Source organism: Colobus angolensis, unplaced genomic scaffold (assembly GCF_000951035.1).
Source record: "Colobus angolensis palliatus isolate OR3802 unplaced genomic scaffold, Cang.pa_1.0 Scaffold202, whole genome shotgun sequence".
Taxonomy (NCBI): domain Eukaryota; kingdom Metazoa; phylum Chordata; class Mammalia; order Primates; family Cercopithecidae; genus Colobus; species Colobus angolensis.
Genome location: NW_012115178.1, coordinates 1,776,271 through 1,794,695, shown reverse-complemented (window position 1 = coordinate 1,794,695; position 18,425 = coordinate 1,776,271). Strand labels below are relative to the sequence as shown.

General features: G+C 36.1%; 1 protein-coding gene across 1 annotated transcript in view; it reads left to right on the top strand.

The window, feature by feature from the left end:
- Positions 1 to 18,131, top strand: part of PRKD1 (protein kinase D1) — a 159,864-nt gene extending 141,733 nt beyond the window's left edge. Inside the window, exons 17-18 of the mRNA XM_011941842.1 lie at positions 16,238 to 16,323; positions 17,153 to 18,131. Coding sequence (XP_011797232.1) covers positions 16,238 to 16,323; positions 17,153 to 17,371 — 305 coding nt within the window. The 3' untranslated portion in view covers positions 17,372 to 18,131. The remainder of the gene's footprint in view (positions 1 to 16,237; positions 16,324 to 17,152) is intronic.
- Positions 18,132 to 18,425: the final 294 nt, after the last annotated feature.

Here is an 18,425-nt window from a genome sequence, read left to right as displayed (position 1 = left end):
GGACCTGACAAACACACCAGCAAAACTATTAATAGTATCTGGCACAGGGTGGTCACAACTGATATTAGATTAATTTTTAGTCTCAGGATACTTTAAACCACACCAGAAACACTAAGAATCCAGATCCGGGGAAATAAAAACCCAAGCACTTCCATGATTTTGACAAAGATAAAATGTCAACAGTCGAGTAGTTTGAGATAGAGAGTCCTATCTGCCATTCTGAGTAGTCATCACTTACCTTCTTTGGGCTTCAGTTCCTCATCTGTAAAATGGGAAATGATTCCCGCCTACATAATGAGGTTTTAACAACGACTGAATGAGATAAAGGTTGTGAAAGGCATCTATAAAGGCAGGCGTGGGGTGAGCCAAGAATTTGCATCAGAAGGAAGACAGCAGAATACTAAGCACTTGCCCTGGCTGGTAACCAAAAATTGATTGTATCATTTTAGAAATGATGTGCAGGATTCCTTAGTGTTCTTTGGACATATTGCTAGTTGTAATGTATTTTTTTTTTCCTGGTATGAAAAAGCAAAAGAAAATGTTGTAAGGTAAGATCTTAATAACATGCATAGATGTGTCAGAATTACAAATTTCTTTATTATGTATTTTTTCTGTTATTGTAGATGTTGACTTGATATAATATGATACCTATATATTGGGGTGCTTGAGTAGTCATTGCACTGCTTGATCCTCACAGCAATCCTCTGATAAGTGATTTGCTTTGGTATCTGCATTAGAGAGAACCCAGAGAGGTTTCATGACCTTGGAATCAAGGGCTTAGACTGGAAATCATTTATCATTTGTCTCCATTCTTTACACTATACATTGTTGTATACCAAAAGGGTGCTTATTTCTTATGGCTTGATATTTAGGAACCTACAGAAATATTTTGCTTATTAATTATTCCTGCTAAGATGATTTAATAAGCTGAGTACTGGCATTCTGCATATATGCCTGCTAATACTTTATCAATGAATTAACAGGACTCTTGTGTTTACATAACAGAAACCTGTCTCCAACTTAGGCAAATAAGATACTTTATTGGCTCATGCAACTGGGAAATCCAAAAGATAAACCTCTGATTCAGCTAGATCTTAAAGCTCAAGTGTAATTTTTTCGCCATCTCTCACCTCTGCTTTACTTTAAGATGACTTCTTAAGGCAATGATACCCTAGCAGCTCCAAGCTTATGTGCTGCTTATTGTCCATGAATCAGAATGGAAGAGGGATCATCTCTCCATAGCTGTAGGATCTCTGGAAGGGGCACTGATTGGCTATGGTTAACTCCCGTAATACCCAGGGAACAATCGTTCAGCAGCCCCAGGAGCCTGGCTCTGATTGGCCATATGGATGATGATGACAACCTCCAGGTGGAGGAAGGAAGTTCCTGCAGGGAAAAGATGCTAGGCTAAAAACAATCACAAAAGCATTAACAGATGTCCTTTATAAAAATAGATGTTTTGGGTGCAAAATAAGGTATGACTTGAAAAATGAGAGAAAATTTGAAGAAAACTTACCAAATCGTGTTTCCAGTAAAATGGAGATAGTGAAATTAATTAAATGATGAAAGAAAAAATATGAATAGCTCACACTTTTACAGCATTTGCCTTGTAGCCAGGAACTATTCTAAACACTACATATGTGAATTTGTATAATCACCCCAGCCTTTGAGTATTTACTCAAAGGATTGTTTTATTATTGTTTGCATTTTGAAGATTAGGTAATACAGGCATAGACGGTTAAGTAGCTTGTCTGGGTTGGGCCAGGGTACAAATCCTGTCTGCTGGCCCCAGTGCAGATGCTCTTATGCAGGATATTGACATCCTCTTGATTATCTTTCTAATGGATTTACCCATGCTGTCACATTAAATTTTTAAAATGCTTTCACAGGCATAGAGCTAAAGTAGTAACACGAATTTTAATAATTTCTAAAAGTACTGGGAAATAGGATCACACTGTGATAAAGAACTGAGCTGTGAGCTGTACCATGTAGTACCTTGGTGATCTCATCCACATTACTTGTTCTCTTAGGTCTCAGTTTTCTTTTCTGATATGGTGATGCTAATTCCTACCTTACTGGGTTATTGTAAGTATTAAATGAGATTGTGCTGGAAACTGCTTAGCACAGTGATTGGCATGTCTATATTAGTTTAAATATTGATCATTTTCCATGTCCCAGTCACTTTAGAATCTTTTCTTCTATCAGTATGTATGTATTTAGCTTTTTATAAATGTAAGCATTCATATATATAAAACTACAATTGTGTATAAAGATATATAACTGAATGCATTTATGTATAACATACTATAGTTAAGTAATATAAATTATTATAAAATAAATACATTATAAACAATATGTAACAAAATACATACATACATCATATATATAGTTATGCATATATAACTATATAAAAATGCATGCATACAGATGAAACATTCCAGCATGAATTATATGTTTACAAACAGTTGCACAAAAGGAGAGTCTAGCTCATCATGGGGAAAGAGTGTGGGAACTTTTCAGTCTATCCTAAGGCAGTATTGTATGTTCTACCATATTTCATTTCATCATTATGGCCGTGTCAGTGGTCATTTGTTATCATCCAGTATATCCCTCACTACCCATCAGTAATTAGATGGTGGCCTTGCCTCATCGCCAACTTTATCTCATACCGGGTTAGGCTTAGTGGTCAACACATTCATTTTGTTACCTTTCTGGGTTCCTTGAAAGAACTTGTGTACCTATTTTTAAACATTTGCTTTAAATTTACTTTATCTGTGGAAAGGGCAGCTCAGTATCACTTTAACATATTTTTAGATGACCAGGTACAACTAAGGAGAATTGCACCTTATCATCTATCAGCATGCCCCTCCTTTCATCGTATTTTTAAAAACAAGAACAAGAAATAGATCAAGATATCCCTCATGTGTGTAGTGTCTGGTATGTCATAAGGGTAAATCCCAGACAGTGCTAAAAACCTCAGAAAATTGCAAGCAAGACTCAGTCTGTGACTTAAGAAGTAGGTCACAGGGGTGTGGAGCTTAAAAATTCAAAATGGAACTAGCTATTACTCAAAACAAGAATATTTGTAAGGCAGGAGATTTCTAATAATTTTGCCAAAGAGCCTCTTTGATAATGCCTTGTTTTAAACAACCTGTCATGGCCTAGCTATAGATCTATAGCAGGCATTTTTTAACTTTAGCATGCCAGCAGTTAATTAGAGGAGCTAGTTAAAAATGGAAGTTCCCAGGCTCTACCCCCTTAAACTGCTGTTCTGTACTGACAGCATAAGAAGTCCATGGTCCATGGACTACCCTTTCAAAACTGCTGCTCTGGAGCCCAGATCCCCTGAAATAACCTAGGATACTAAAACAATTTTGAAGTAAGTTTCTGATATTCAAAGTTAGATACGTTATAAAATTTATAAAATCATTTATAAATTTCTGTCATTTCTAAAATATTTTTGTATCTATATCATCTTTATCAGATATACAATATCAGGACATGTAACTTGTTCAAAATGTCAAATATATTCTAGTACAGATTGCCACAAAAATAGTGAGAATACAGAAAAAAGCACAAGTATCTTTTGTCAGGAATAAAGAAGAAACTCCAGGGAAGTACAAAAAGTTTTATAACAAAGTCGTGTACAATAAAGATGCAACTAATATATGTGTCATGATTTTAAGCAATTAAAGGAATGTAGGGGCTGGACATGGTAGCTCATGCCTATAATCCCAACACTTTGGGAAGCCAACGCGGGCAGATCACCTGAGGACAGGAGTTCAAGACCAGCCTGGCCAACATGAAAACCCCATCTCTACTGAAAATAACAGAAATTAGCCAGGCGTGGTGGCATGCACCTGTAGTCCCAGCTACTCGATAGGCTGAGGCAGGAGAATCTCTTGAACCCAGGAAGTAGAGGGTGCAAGTGCCTCTGCACTCCAGCTTGGGTGACAGAGCCAGACTCTGTCTCAAAAAGTAAATAAATAAGTGGAATAAAGGGATGTAGGAAAAGAGAATCTCTTTAATACTTAAACTCTCCTTTGGGTATAGGTTTAAAGATTTGGGGTTACAGGCTATAGGAGGTAAGGGTTATAACCTAGAATTTATCAGTTAATAATTATATATAAATTACTCCACATATTGCTTATTAATTTTAAGTTTTATGTGATCTGTAAACCAAGCATGTCTGAGTTAACTATAATTATGCAAAAGAATATGAATAATGAAACTTCTACAACACCAGGAATAAGGAGAACGAAGAAGTGAAGATTGCCGTAAGAGCTCTCACATCCACCGAGTTCATAATGGGATTCTGCCAAAGTAAATGAGTGGTTTATGTGTGTTTATGTGTATCATTTAACATAAAATTTAACCATCAAAGCTTAAAGTTTTTAGTAACTATCACATAGATTATCTAATATCCTCCATACTGTGTGCCAGGCACTATTCTAAGTTACAAAGGTGGCCAGTACTATAATTTAACATATCTAAATTATTTGGGAGAAGGAGGAAAACAATAAGATAGGAAAAACTGGAATGAAATTATTCATCTGTGATGGAAAGAAATCACATTTTTTCAAAGTGGTTCTTCTCAAACTATCTGTGATAAAGACCAGTTTTATTTCAATTTCTAAACATACGGACCAGTACTTTGTAAAATGTATTTAAAATGTGACAGCAATGTTAAATAGCTATAAAAATTTCCAAAGACTTAGTCTCACTTTATATACTTATCTCATCATTGATTGATTACAAACAATTCAGACCAGCACTGATTCCTAGATCACTTTGAGCAGCACTAGGTTAGGGTCAATGAAACAAGTATAGAAGATACTGTATTTATTATTTAGAGGTATGGAGCTAATTAGAAGAAGAGTTTTAAATATTTAAAATAGGTAGTCTCTAGAAAGCAGGTCCAATAATGAGATATAAGAGTTTTTTTTTTTTTTTTTTTTTGCTTTTGTACATGTCTTACTGATTTAGATCTTTTATCAGGTGCATGCAATAACTTTCATTAAAAAACTAATAAAAGGACATGGCATGAAAGATAAATGGAGTAAATAGAGTACAACCTTTTGTAGAACTCTAATTTTTCCATGCATGGTCTAAAAGGTGTCTAAAATTTGAAATAATGTATAATATTTATATATAAATATTCACTCAGGAGCTGTAGGGTTACAGTTCTTTTTCTGTAATCGCTGCAGTGTGACTGAGCAGTTGAAGAAAGATGCAATCTTCAGTCACTCAACTATCATGTCCACACAAAGAAGAATAGTCAAGTGTGAAAGTCAAATGAATTCTGTCTTCCTACATTCCTTTATTTGCTCAGAATTTTAACACACATCGTAAATGATTTTTCCCTACAGCTGACTTGATTATATAGCTGTTGTTTTCCACAGAGTTTATTCTTAGAGGAAAAGAAATGACACAGATAACCAAGCGATACGAATTGTATAGTTGGTGAAGTGAGATATAATTTGCTTCAGTGCAAGTCATTTCACTAGGAAAATGATGATAGACCTGTAGCGATGGATTGGAAAGCATTTGTTAGAGTCATAGTACATTTCCATTATCAAATTGAATTGATGTGTTCAATTAGAGATACACAGTAAATTTGAGGAAGATTAGTAATGGGCCATGAAGATTCCCAGAGAAGTTGCTATTTTTTTCTTTCTGAGTTTTGATATTCCTTTATATGCCATTAGAGAGGCAAGCAGGCAGTAATCAACACAGAGGCAGCCTCGGAAATTGTCTCACAATGAGCCCCCGACCCCTGCAGACAAAAGATCATTTTCTGTGTTCTCAGGTGAAGTCTGAAGAAGCACCTATTCCCGAGTCACCTGCTGAGTTGTTTCTGCTCAGCTTCAGAGTCACATGGTTAGTCGGTATTCTCAGGAGTTGAGACCGGACAGGAAGCCTTGACATTTGATGACACACACACACACACACACACACACACTTTAGGTTTAATGCAAAGGCATAGGAAATGCCTTTAGTGCATCATAATTGTGATGATGCAAACAGCGACGCAAGTTCCTTCCACTGTGTGCTCTGGCAACCTCCATGGTAGTATTTATGCTTCTTTTTCCTGATAAGCACAGCTATAATTTATTCTTCCAATTGATCTCAGTCCTCAACTATAGAATATAGAATACATGGTATCTCAAGGCATAGAATGGCTATCATAATATACCACTAAATTTATCAAGGCATCTTAATTTTATTTAAAATATTTTTGCCATTCAACTTGGTAAATTCAAATAAAATTGGTCACAAGTGTGTTTTTCTCTAGAAATTGGAGATTGAAAAATACAGCCAGTACAAACACAAAGCAAAGCTAAATAAAAGCCTAGCACCATTACCACATGGTATGTTTTCAAAATCCAACAGTGTTCCAGAACGCTAAACACTTAAGTTGGAAGTAGCACTTTGCCATGAAAAGGAACCAGCTGTAGGTCCCTCTTTCACAACATATTGTTCAAAACAAAAAAATAACCCCATTGAAAATAAGGCTCGGGTAGATGAGACCCAGAAATCCAATGGTACGAGAAACAAAAGAAAGACAATTGTCATTTTAATAATTAAACTGTGTTTGTAACAGTTTATGAGCCTTGCAGATCCAGCGAGCCTGCTGAATATTTATGAATAGATTGATTTGTCAACATATTAACACACTGTCAGACATAACGGCATGGAGGAGAGGCGAGGAGACTAGCCAGTGAACTGCTTAAAAATGCTGACTGGTTGCCAGGAAATTTAATCAGAATTGATAAGATAAAGTGACTTATGGAGGTCAGAACCTTCAATGGGGTTTAACATTCTAAACAATCTCAAGATTCTGGAATTAATTATGTTTAATTTTAATAAAAGAATATTAATTTTATACAATTAGTGGGAACTTTACAATTATGAGCCAAAGGCATACAATGCTTTGAAAAATATCTACCAGTAGAGTGATTTTTAACATATATACCTATGTATACATATTTCAAAATCCAAATAAGGTAATATCTGCAAAGCATCTCCCATTAGGAAAAGAATCATTTATTTTGATAGCAAGTAATATACAGTTAATGAGATTTTCTCTAACAAATGATATTTATAGAGAGAAACTGCTCAGAGTTTTAGCAAGCACATTGGCATTGTAAATGCTCAAAATTGGCTGCTTATTTGCCATTCAAAATAGAAATACTTCCTGTATATTTCACTTACAAAGTTAAAGTTTCACTTCTGAATGTACATCATAGTTTAGCTGAAATATATAACACCTGAGTATGTGTGGCGATGTCTGAATAGAGGATCAACAAAGGTTAAATATTCTGTAAGTTTGCTTTCTTCCATAACAACAAAGAATAATGCTTCAAAATAAAATCTTATCTAACCCCTATACTGCTCCCAAGTGCCAACCCACTGAGTAATTATCTATAATATTATTAAATTGTTCTAGTGATGGAAAATACACAATTTCATGAGCAGCCCAGTTTCTTTTTAATCTGACCCCAAAACAATGAACAAAAATGTTCATGTATTTATACACACTGATAGAACAAACCCAAACCCTTTCCAAATAAAGATTCATCTCAGAGGTTTGAAAGCAGTCATCATGTCTCCCCTAGCCTTCTCTTCTCCTGCACAACTCAGTTTTTTTATATTCGCCCTCCTGTTCACTGTGGCAGAAGCACTCTCTGCTTTATCTACGTTCTCTTATAGTCAAACCTCAGGACTGATCTGACTTGAGGGTCAGTGAGTCTAATTAAGAGTACAGTGGGCCAGGCATGGTGGCTCACGCCTGTAATAACAACACTTTGGGAGGACGGGGCGGGCGGATCGCCTGAGGTCGGGAGTTCGAGACCAGCCTGATCAACATGGAGAAACCCCATCTCTACTATAATACAAAATTAGCCAGGTGTGGTGCCTGTAATCCCAGCTACTCAGGAGGCTGAGGCAGGAGAATTGCTTGAACCCTGGAGGCAGAGATGGCGGTGAGCCAAGATGCCATTGCACTCCAGCCTGGGCAACAAGAGCAAAACTCTGTCTCAAAGACAGAGAGAGTAAAGTGGAACTACTACTTCCCTCATTACAAAGTACACATTTCTGTTAGCACAACATAAAATAACATTTGATTTGGGTATAATAAATAAACTCATACTGAGTTTACAGTGGATTTAAAACCCAGAATTCATTCTTACATATACTCTTGATAAGCCAGATTTTCCAATTCTGTACTTAGTCCTTTTGAGGAGACTGAGAGAGAACGACCTAAACAGAGGACATAGTTTCAATTGTCTCCTTTAAGTTATTTACTAGCATGGCCCATTGCTCCAGTCTGTAGTTACTGGGAAATTATTTGTGTAATCCAACTTGTTTGCTCTTCGTGTTGGCAACTTCTGAGCAGAAATTATGTTTAAACTCTTCTATCTCTTCATTCCAGATACTGAACAAGATGGAGCTGAGGACAGATACCTCTATGATTAGATAGCTTTCTGTATATTTATGTCCATCTATTCAGGGGCCCTTTGGGCAATATTAAGCCAGTTTTTAACCACTATCAATATTCTCATACCTCTAGCTCCTTGCTACTCAAAATGTGGTCTAAAGTCCAGCAATATAGGATTGCCTAGTAGCCATTAAAATACAGACTATCAGACCCCACCTCAGAACTACCAAATCAGAATCTTCAGTTTAAGATCTCTTAACTATTTTTCACATGTATGTAAAAGTCAGAGAAACACTGCTTAGCACAGTCATGCTCAACTCTAGCTACACAACACCTGAGGCACTTCTACAAATACTGATACAAATATCAATATCCTCTCCTAAAGATTTTCACTTGACCTTTGGTTTGAGTGTCAGTATTTAAAAATAAAACTCCCCAAAGGATTTTAGTGTGCAATCCATTAAAACGAACATTGTAAAATAAACATAATCTGCATGGCAGTTACTGTCAGCGTCATTATGATTTTCTAAAAGAAGTCACTGATCTTATGATCTGTTATATTTTGTAAGGTTGTAATGCCCTACCATCCAGAAATATTTTTAGCCAAATTATGCAAACCATGTGCATAGTTCATTAAAATGAAACAAAGTCCAATATGAACACGATCAGCATAATATAAATATATTTTGATTTCTTCTTTAAAGTTTGAATCAATTGGGCTTCAGTTTGGAGGCTGCTGTATGGTTGTGTTTAAACAATTTATGATTTCCAAGATCATATCCCCAGTTTTCAGGAGGAAATGAAATTGGATGAAAAGCAAAGGAGTAACCGTTGATAGAATAACTTTCTACAGAGGAAAGAACTGAAAAAGGAAAGATGCCGACTCGAGTCTCTGAAGGTCTTGCACTTCATTGGATTCCAGTAATTGACTCCGGAGCGAGTGAGATGATGATTTCCAGTGGCCTTGTTTGCTGCCGGCAGCCTCTGGTTTCAGTCCCTGAGAGGAGCGTCCCAGTTAGTGTTGCTGAGCAACAGCATGCTGAGTTGAGAGCTGGAATGTGAAGGGTTGCAAAACGATTTTTAAAATAAACACACAACTTCCCATCAGCATGAAGCAAGCCAAAGGGAGAGAAGTACTAAGCACTACACTGTGACAGGCAGTGAGGCAGAATTGAAAGGGAAAAAGAAAACACTTGCCTAAAGGCAAGGAGCTTGAAGGTTGATTGGCAATGGCTCTATCACCAGAATGATTGTTCTCATCTGGTTTCTATTTTGAAAAGATACCTGAATAATTTGGGGTGGAGAGAAGTCAGGGAAAAATGTACTGTGTCTTGACAAAAGAGATCAGCCTTGAGGTTTCACAGGTGATTTCCTGCCTGAAAAATATACATTGTAAAATAAACATAATCTGCATGGCAGTTCCTCTAAGCATCATTCTGATTTTCCAAAAGAAGTCACTGATCTTATGATCTGTTGTGTTTTGTAGAGTTGTGACGCCCTACCATCCAGAAATATTTTTAGCCAAAATATACAAACCATATGCATACAATATGGGTATTGAAATTTAGAGCTAAGAAAATGGCTATTTAAATTTCTAATTAATGTATTCAGTCTACTAAATGCTACTTAGCAAGCATTTTTCTAATGCATTGTAGTTAAAATATATTTTACTTAAAATATTTATAAAACTTACGTGCAAAAAAATAAGTACCCAATCTGTGTGACCTTAAAGGAGCTAAAATCTAATGATGAGAGTGTGGGGAGATAGGCATGTATTGAAATAATAAAAGAAAATAAAATGGGAAATGGAACATGATTGAAAGGTGTGACCTGGGGAACCTATTAAGAATTTAAGCATGTCCAGTTACAGTCTTTTTGTAGAGTTTTCTGCAAGCTTTGGATGCCTTTCAGTTTAGCCATAACAATGACACCTGCAAATCTACCTTCTGCATACAAAGAACCTGTTGTGTCCACACACTTGGTATTTGCCTTAAAATGGAGAATGACTGCAATCTAGTTTGTGCAACTTCAAATATAATTCTGTATTTTGTTGTTATTTTTAGAAAAATATTGAATCTATATCATATTCTGATAGAATGCTCCTTTTCATCTTAAAACATAAAGCCCTCTGCACCTGCATATGCCATTTAATTTTGTCTTTGTTCAGGTATCCTTGTGCACCTAGCAAATAGGCTACACAGACTTCAGCTATCCTAGTATCTGCTGAAAGTCCCATTCTGCTAAAAGAGAATGTTTGATAAAATTTTCTCTTTGCTTTCCTGACATTTTTGTCTCTAAACTGATAGGGCAAGGAGAAAAAATGCTGTACAGGAAGTTAGAAGGAGAGTAAATGTGTCAGCCAAAAATTTATTGTAGCAAAAAAGAAACATTAGATTTCAAAAAATAGGTATTTTTTTTTTAAAATTTGTAGGGAACATTATTGTGAATCTATGGCTAGAGACATTTTATAAAGCACAAAACTCTGCTCATGAGGAGAAAATTTAAAAATGGAAATTTACACCATACAATTGTTTAAAATTTTTCCATAAGAAGAGTAAAAAAAAAAAAGGACTTCCCACATGCCCGGATGTGGCTATTTAAGAAACTTTAGATTAGACAAGGTATTAAAAAGATGGAAGGAGAGGATTGAGCTTAAGCATGAATAAAGATAATGAAATTCTCAGAATGTTGGAAAGACTCACCCCCCAGAATAAATGAGCAGTTATAATCAGAAAATAATCATACTGCTCTTCAAAAAGGTTGGTGTCATGTTTACTGCAAAAAGAATGATGAACTGGCCACTGCCTATTTTACTCCTGTGTCCTTCAGGAACAAAGTATTGGGAGGTTGGGGGTATTCAAACAGAAAATAATAGGGGAAGAAGATACAGGGAACCAAAGAGAATAAAGGATTCTCATTACCCCTACTGCTTTGGCCCTTGTTCCATCTCTGCTATTTAAACGTCATCTGTTTATTGCCTGAAACCACTGAAAGACTGCACTGGGTTGCAATACATCTTACCCCAAGAAACCTAGGTATTTGGATATAGTCCTTTTGCTGTTTTTATAGAAGGAGATACAGGGTACCAAGAATTTCTGAGGCATTCTTCCCCAAGTATCTCTTTTGCATAGGGCTCCAGATTCCTGAAGGACCCAGCTCCTTGTGGAGCTGCAGGTAAACTGGAGTTTCAGCATTCCTCTTCCCTTCCCCACTTGGGCACCAGCATCCTAATCTGCAGCTGTGCCAGATTATGACATTTCCTTCTGCTCCACTCCTTACTTCCCTCTCTCCCGTAGCCACACCATGTTCCCTTTCTCCTTTACTTTGTTTTTGAGAGGAATTGAAAGAATGGCCCAATTTTGTATCTGTCACCCCCATTGTCCCTCTCCCCTACTCTCCTGCAGTTCCAGAGGCGTGTTCTACCACATTCACTCTAGATGTAAATTCTGAATTTTGATTTTACTTCTGGAACTAGACCCCAGACCCCAGTTGGGCTTTTTTCCCCTCATTGTTGGCTCTCTTCTGGGACTGCTGTGACTTCTCCAGCTCTACTAGACTGACTGCTCCTTTACTACTGGCTTCCCCTTTCCCTTGTCTTAGTGTCTTTATCCTTGATAAATTAAACATGACAGTCTCTGCTGGGAGCTGGCACCTATGGGAAATGAAAGTATCACAAAAGTGCACTCAGTAGCAGCCATGAGATGGGTAAACGTTCAGAGCTGGACACACTGCATATTGAAGAAACTAACAGATGTGCTCTTAGAGCCATGGTAATTTTTAATAAATCATAGACAAAATGAGAGAGGTACCAAGGTATTTAAGACAAGTAGAATTTCTAAAAGGGGGAAAGAATGGATTCTGAAATTATTCAACAAGAAGCTTAGTATTTATCCTTGGCAAAATTCTAGAATGAATGAATGATTAAATAGATGATTTGCAAATATTTAGAAAACAAATCTTGGCACTTAGAAGGAAATGACTGAAAGTCAGTATTTGTCAGTGTTAATTTACTTACAATGTATTATTCCAGAATGACTACACTTTTTTTTTAAGTAGGATTACCAGATTGGTAGAATGAGTCTTACCAAGAACCGACGTGTCTCAGTGATAAAGCATTTGGAAAAAAAAAAATTGCCTAAAATAGCCTTTGGAGAAGATGGTAAATATGAGCTACATAGGAATACTTCTAGGAGGAAGCACTGCCTGCTTTTAAGGCTTGCTCAAAGAATAATTAATAGGCCTGGCAGTTAGTCATGCATTTTTGTGATAGAGTCAGAAAGCCCTTGTTTAAGCCTTATCCTGAAAGAAGTTATAATAATTATATTAATACATAGCAGATGGGCTTATTCGATGTGGATGTGACAATGCTAGGAGAATTAACGATACAAGGGTGTCATATCACATTCAGAGCTATGGTCTCAGAGATGCACATACACATATACACACATCCTTGCATTCAAGCACATAAAAGTATGGTGGAAACATAACTAAGAATGTAACTATCATGACTGTAAAAATAAAAAAAATTAGTTAAGTTTTGAGATTATTATCCACTTATAAGGATGAGTTAATGGTCTAATATGGCTGCAGTCTGCCATAGTGTTTAAGAGCACAGGCTTTGAAGTCCAGTCCCCCTGGGTTTCAAATTCAGCTGTATTGCCAAGGAGCTGTCTGACTTTGACCAAGTTACATAGCCTTTTGAAGCTTCAGGTTTTCCTTTTATATAAAATGGAGATTAAAACAATAACTACTTTCAGGGGGTTGTTACAAGGACTAAATAAGAATATGAATGTAATTTTTTTAAAAAAAGAATGAAAACCCCTCAATCCTAAGCTATATGAATAATATATTTGTGTATAAATCAAATTGGCCATTAATGAGGAAAATGTTGGTCAGTGATGATTACTGAATTTTAACAGGGACATTGAATAAAGCTAGTGAATATTAAAATTGAGGTTACAGGAGGACTAAGGAGGCTGAAAGATCTGAAGGAACTATAGAGGTGAGATTAAGGGGAATGAGTCACCATCTCCGAAGATGTAAAGAATTGTCATATAGAATAAAGTTCTCCATTGCATCTAAAACATAAATAGGACTAATGACAGTAAGTTATAAAAGGAAAACACTTTTTTTTTTTGTTTTTGCTTTGAGTAGGATATTAATTAAAAGTCAAAGATTCAAAATGGTGTGTTGTGTCATGATATAATCTGTGGTCTGGGGAGGGGCATGCACGTGCCTTTGTAACTAGATTGTGAGCTTTTCAGGGCCAGGGCTTGATCATTAACTTTTTATTTCATAAATAATTGCCAACAAGAATTAAGGAAGATTTGGTGAATGAAGAATTAAATGAATGATTTATACATACATAATACATGTGAGACAATTTTATTACATGAATATTGTAGCAATGTAGACATGGCCAGTAAAGAGAATATTGGAAGGAAAAAAAACCTCTAGACTGTGTTCAAAAATGTTTAGCAAAATGCATTTTGGATGGTATAGTTAATGCTGGATTGTATACAGCTTGATTAATAAAAAGGATGTTTTAAGAGTTCCAGAAAAGTAACAAGTAGAACAGAATTCTCATCTACAAATGACGGACCTATTTTCTCACTAACACCATGGTCCCATTTAGCTACAGGTGCTAAAATTTAATAGTTCATTATTTCTGTTGTGTGCTTCCAAAAGCCACAAAATAATGTATACACACATACACATTTATTTGTACACACATGTATCTCCTCTGATTCTCTCCTTATATCCTTAACCATTTTCTCTTGGAGGTACTTGTCATTGCCTTGTTGTGCTTATTCAGGTCACTTGGGTTGGGTACTGTGGCGTAGTCAGACTAATGATTGTATGCTTCATTCAGCAGAACAATTTTTTCATTTTCACTTATTCCATTCCCTTCAGACACTTCTCGTTTCCCCTCTGATAGTACTTCCCTCCCCATTATGCAGTGTGGTTCACTGTTGGGGCCCATTTGGGCACAAACCAGACCTTTTGTTGAGTTACTCTACTCCTGCCTTTCTAATTATAGAATTCAGAACAGAATGAGTGAATTAATGCCATGAATGTATTCCCTGCAGTGTCTGGGGCAGTGTAATGCTGCAGCATGCTTGCAATAGCACATAAGCTCTCCCTTCACTCCTTGGCCTCCATTTTTGCCGTGTGGTTTCACAGCAGCAAGAATGGAAGGTGCACTTTACTCACCAGTGAGTAAATCATGTGAATGGATATTTTAAAGCACATGCCCTATACGCAGTTCACAGAGAGAACTATACTTTCAAAAGCTCTCTGAGAACACATGCTTGGAATATGAAAATGTACTAAGTACTGTATTTCCTCATGTATCCTAGGTAAGGCAAGAGTGTATAGGCATAGGCAACAGTTAAATGTGTGTTGTTGCATTTCGTTTCTCCAAATAAATGTTTGGTATTTGACTCTACAGCTCTTCAGGGCAAGCAAATACTTGGAGTAATAGCACCATAGAGATATGATTCTCAATTACCAAAAGACTATAGAAGTCACTTTTCTTTTCCTGACACTGGGAAGGATTCTGATTGAAGGAAGCATTCTTTGTCCCTCTGGTCTTATGCGATAGTCTGTATCTTCAGGTCCATACAGGTTGATGCACACCGAAAAGTGGATTCAAAGCTGCCTATTCAAGACTTGGTGATTGGGGAAAATGAGGAGTTAATTTTCATTTTTGTTTATCAGCTGCCTGTTTGATTAAGATTTTTGGTAGGAAGAGCCATCTTTCAGACATAATGCCTAGGGTAGGTTAAGGGCGAAAATTAACTCTTTGAAATACAAATACTTCCATTAGGTTGGCAGATTTCACTAAGCTCTTTTTGGGAAGAAAATGCTAAAATTCAAAAAAAGAAACATGGAAGTTATTACAAGAATGAGAAGTGTGAGGGAATGACTTTAGTAAATAATGAACTATTAATGACATATACTGAAAATATAATGTCCAGAAAAGGAGAGTGAGAACTCCATCACATGATACTGTGGGTAACTAGGATGATTTTCAGACTAGATAATGATGAGTATTACTTTTTTTCATAAATTACACTCACAGACGCCCCCAATCACAAGCAGAGTACTAGGCCGGAGGGACTGTGGTTCTAACCCCTCAGAGAACATTTCTTGTTAAATAGACTTCTTTCCTGTCTTCCTCTAGAAAGTCTATGAAGGCTGATATAGTTACAATACATTAGTTATTTTTGAAAGCAAAAGCAAAGTGAAAGCAATCAAAGTGTTTTCTTCTTGGGCTGTTGATTTTCAGGCTTCAAGTTTATCATGAGATATGATCTATATTACCTGTGTTATGATGTATTTTTTCCATACAAATATGATGTTCAGATGTCTGTCATTAAATCAATACTGTGTGAACCACTGTGTGTATTTAAACATTCAGCATGTTTTATAACAAAATTAGTAAATGCTTTGTCTTGAATATTAGTTTTATCCTGCCCATATTGTAAGACATATTTAAATGATGTATATATAAACAAAATTTCTGAAATAAAGTAGTAAAGAGTAGACCAATTGAAATTCATATCATACAATTCCATAATTACTTCTAACTTCTTTTTTTTTTTTTTTTTAGTATCCAAAATAAAATGAAGGCCAAGGTTTCAGTATTCTTAAGAGGATTATTTTTTTGTTATTCTAGTGCCTTGTCACTATGCTGCATTTAACTGTGTGAAATAGCAGATGTGAAATAAACTATAAATGAATTATGCATATGTTACAGATTTGTCATCTATTTTTACTGATAATTTTTTTCAGCCATTGATCTTATCAACAATTTGCTGCAAGTAAAAATGAGAAAGCGCTACAGTGTGGATAAGACCTTGAGCCACCCTTGGCTACAGGTAAATAACAATCATTGAGTTTTCTTAGTTGAATGAGCTTCTAAATATTTATAGGATTTTGATATTTAGAAATCTTTTGCAATAATTTTTAAACTGTGATTATTCTAATATCAATTTATTTGCTCAAATGCATGCAACTTCATAGGATTTAATAACAATTTAGTGTTTCTAAACATTTTTCTTTACCAGGATAATTTGATAGAGGAGATACATGCACACATACACATACACAGCCCAAAACCAAAAGGCAAAACCAAATATAAATAAATAAACCAAGGATCATAACAGACCTCAGACGACCAGATTTCAAAAGCATCTGTATGTGTAATCCTGATAAATGTACAAATAGATGCCCATCTGGTCATGCACTGTACTCATTTAGAAGCTATATTTTTAAATGCTAGGTTATTATGTATGGAACAAATGCATGGCAAATACGAAGTATATGCATGTGCTTCTGTTCACTTAAATATTTATTATTTTCACATTGAATTTAAAGTTTAGAAAACTAATACTCTGAAATACTGAAGGATTATTTGTAGGCATTACATTTCAAAGGAATACCGACATTCCTGGTTGCTTGACTACAAACATTAATTGCCCACTCTTTGATCCATGGTATCATATAAACAGTATGTATTTGCTAAGGTTAGGCAAATAGGATGGCTTTGGTGCTGACGCTGTCGCTTGAGGATGCGTGATGAAAGATTCAGCGCTGTTACAGTGGAAGGAAAAGGGTAACTCATAGATGGCAGAAACTGACATCATGTGACACAGCATGTTAAGTCGTAATGATCTCTATGGTAATATTTTGGAATTTCTTCTTCAGGACTATCAGACCTGGTTAGATTTGCGAGAGCTGGAATGCAAAATCGGGGAGCGCTACATCACCCATGAAAGCGATGACCTGAGGTGGGAACAGTACGCAGGCGAGCAGGGTCTGCAGTACCCCACACACCTGATCAATCCAAGTGCTAGCCACAGTGACAGTCCTGAGACTGAAGAAACAGAAATGAAAGCCCTCGGTGAGCGTGTCAGCATCCTCTGAGTTCCATCTTCTATAATCTGTCAAAACACTGTGGAACTAATAAATACATACGGTCAGGTTTAACATTTGCCTTGCAGAACTGCCATTATTTTCTGTCAGATGAGAACAAAGCTGTTAAACTGTTAGCACTGTTGATGTATCTGAGTTGCCAAGACAAATCAACAGAAGCATTTGTATTTTGTGTGACCAACTGTGTTGTATTAACAAAAGTTCCCTGAAACACGAAACTTGTTATTGTGAATGATTCATGTTATATTTAATGCATTAAACCTGTCTCCACTGTGCCTTTGCAAATCAGTGTTTTTCTTACTGAAGCCTCATTTTGGTAAGAGACAGAACGTATCTGTGAAGTAGTTCTGTTAGGTTTGTCCCATTGGTGTTGTCATTGTAAACAAACTCTTGAAGAGTCGATTATTTCCAGTGTTCTATGAACAACTCCAAAACTCATGTGGAAAAAAAATGAATGAGGAGGGTAGGGAGTAAAATCCTAAGACACAAATGCATGAACAAGTTTTTAATGTATAGTTTCGAATTCTTTGCCTGCCTGGTGTGCCTCAGTATATTTCAACTCAAGACAGTGCACCTTGGTGTGCAAGACCTAGTGCTCTTAAGCCTAAATGCCTTAGAAATGTAAACTGCCATGTATAACAGATACATTTCCCTCTTTCTTATAATACTCTGTTGTACGATGGAAAATCAGCTGCTCAGCAACCTTTCACCTTTGTGTATTTTTCAATAATAAAAAATATTCTTGTCAAAATATGTGTCCACCTGATTGAATTATTTTCATTCATAGTTCACACTAGGGTTTTCAGGCCAACCATGAGCAGAAGTGTCTGCTCAAACAGCAGGAAAAAAACTTATAGTCTAGAATGTAGTTTTATGTACTCTGAAGCAGTAAAAGTATGTTTCAAAGTGGAGTGAAGCTTTCCTGTCTTGCATGTGGTTTAATTTCTAATAGAAAGGAAAGCTTTCAAAGTGAAAAGTGACCAAAGCCAAACCGAGTGCTTGGAGGCGTAGGTAGGATGACTCTGAGTAGTTGGAATATTGCAAA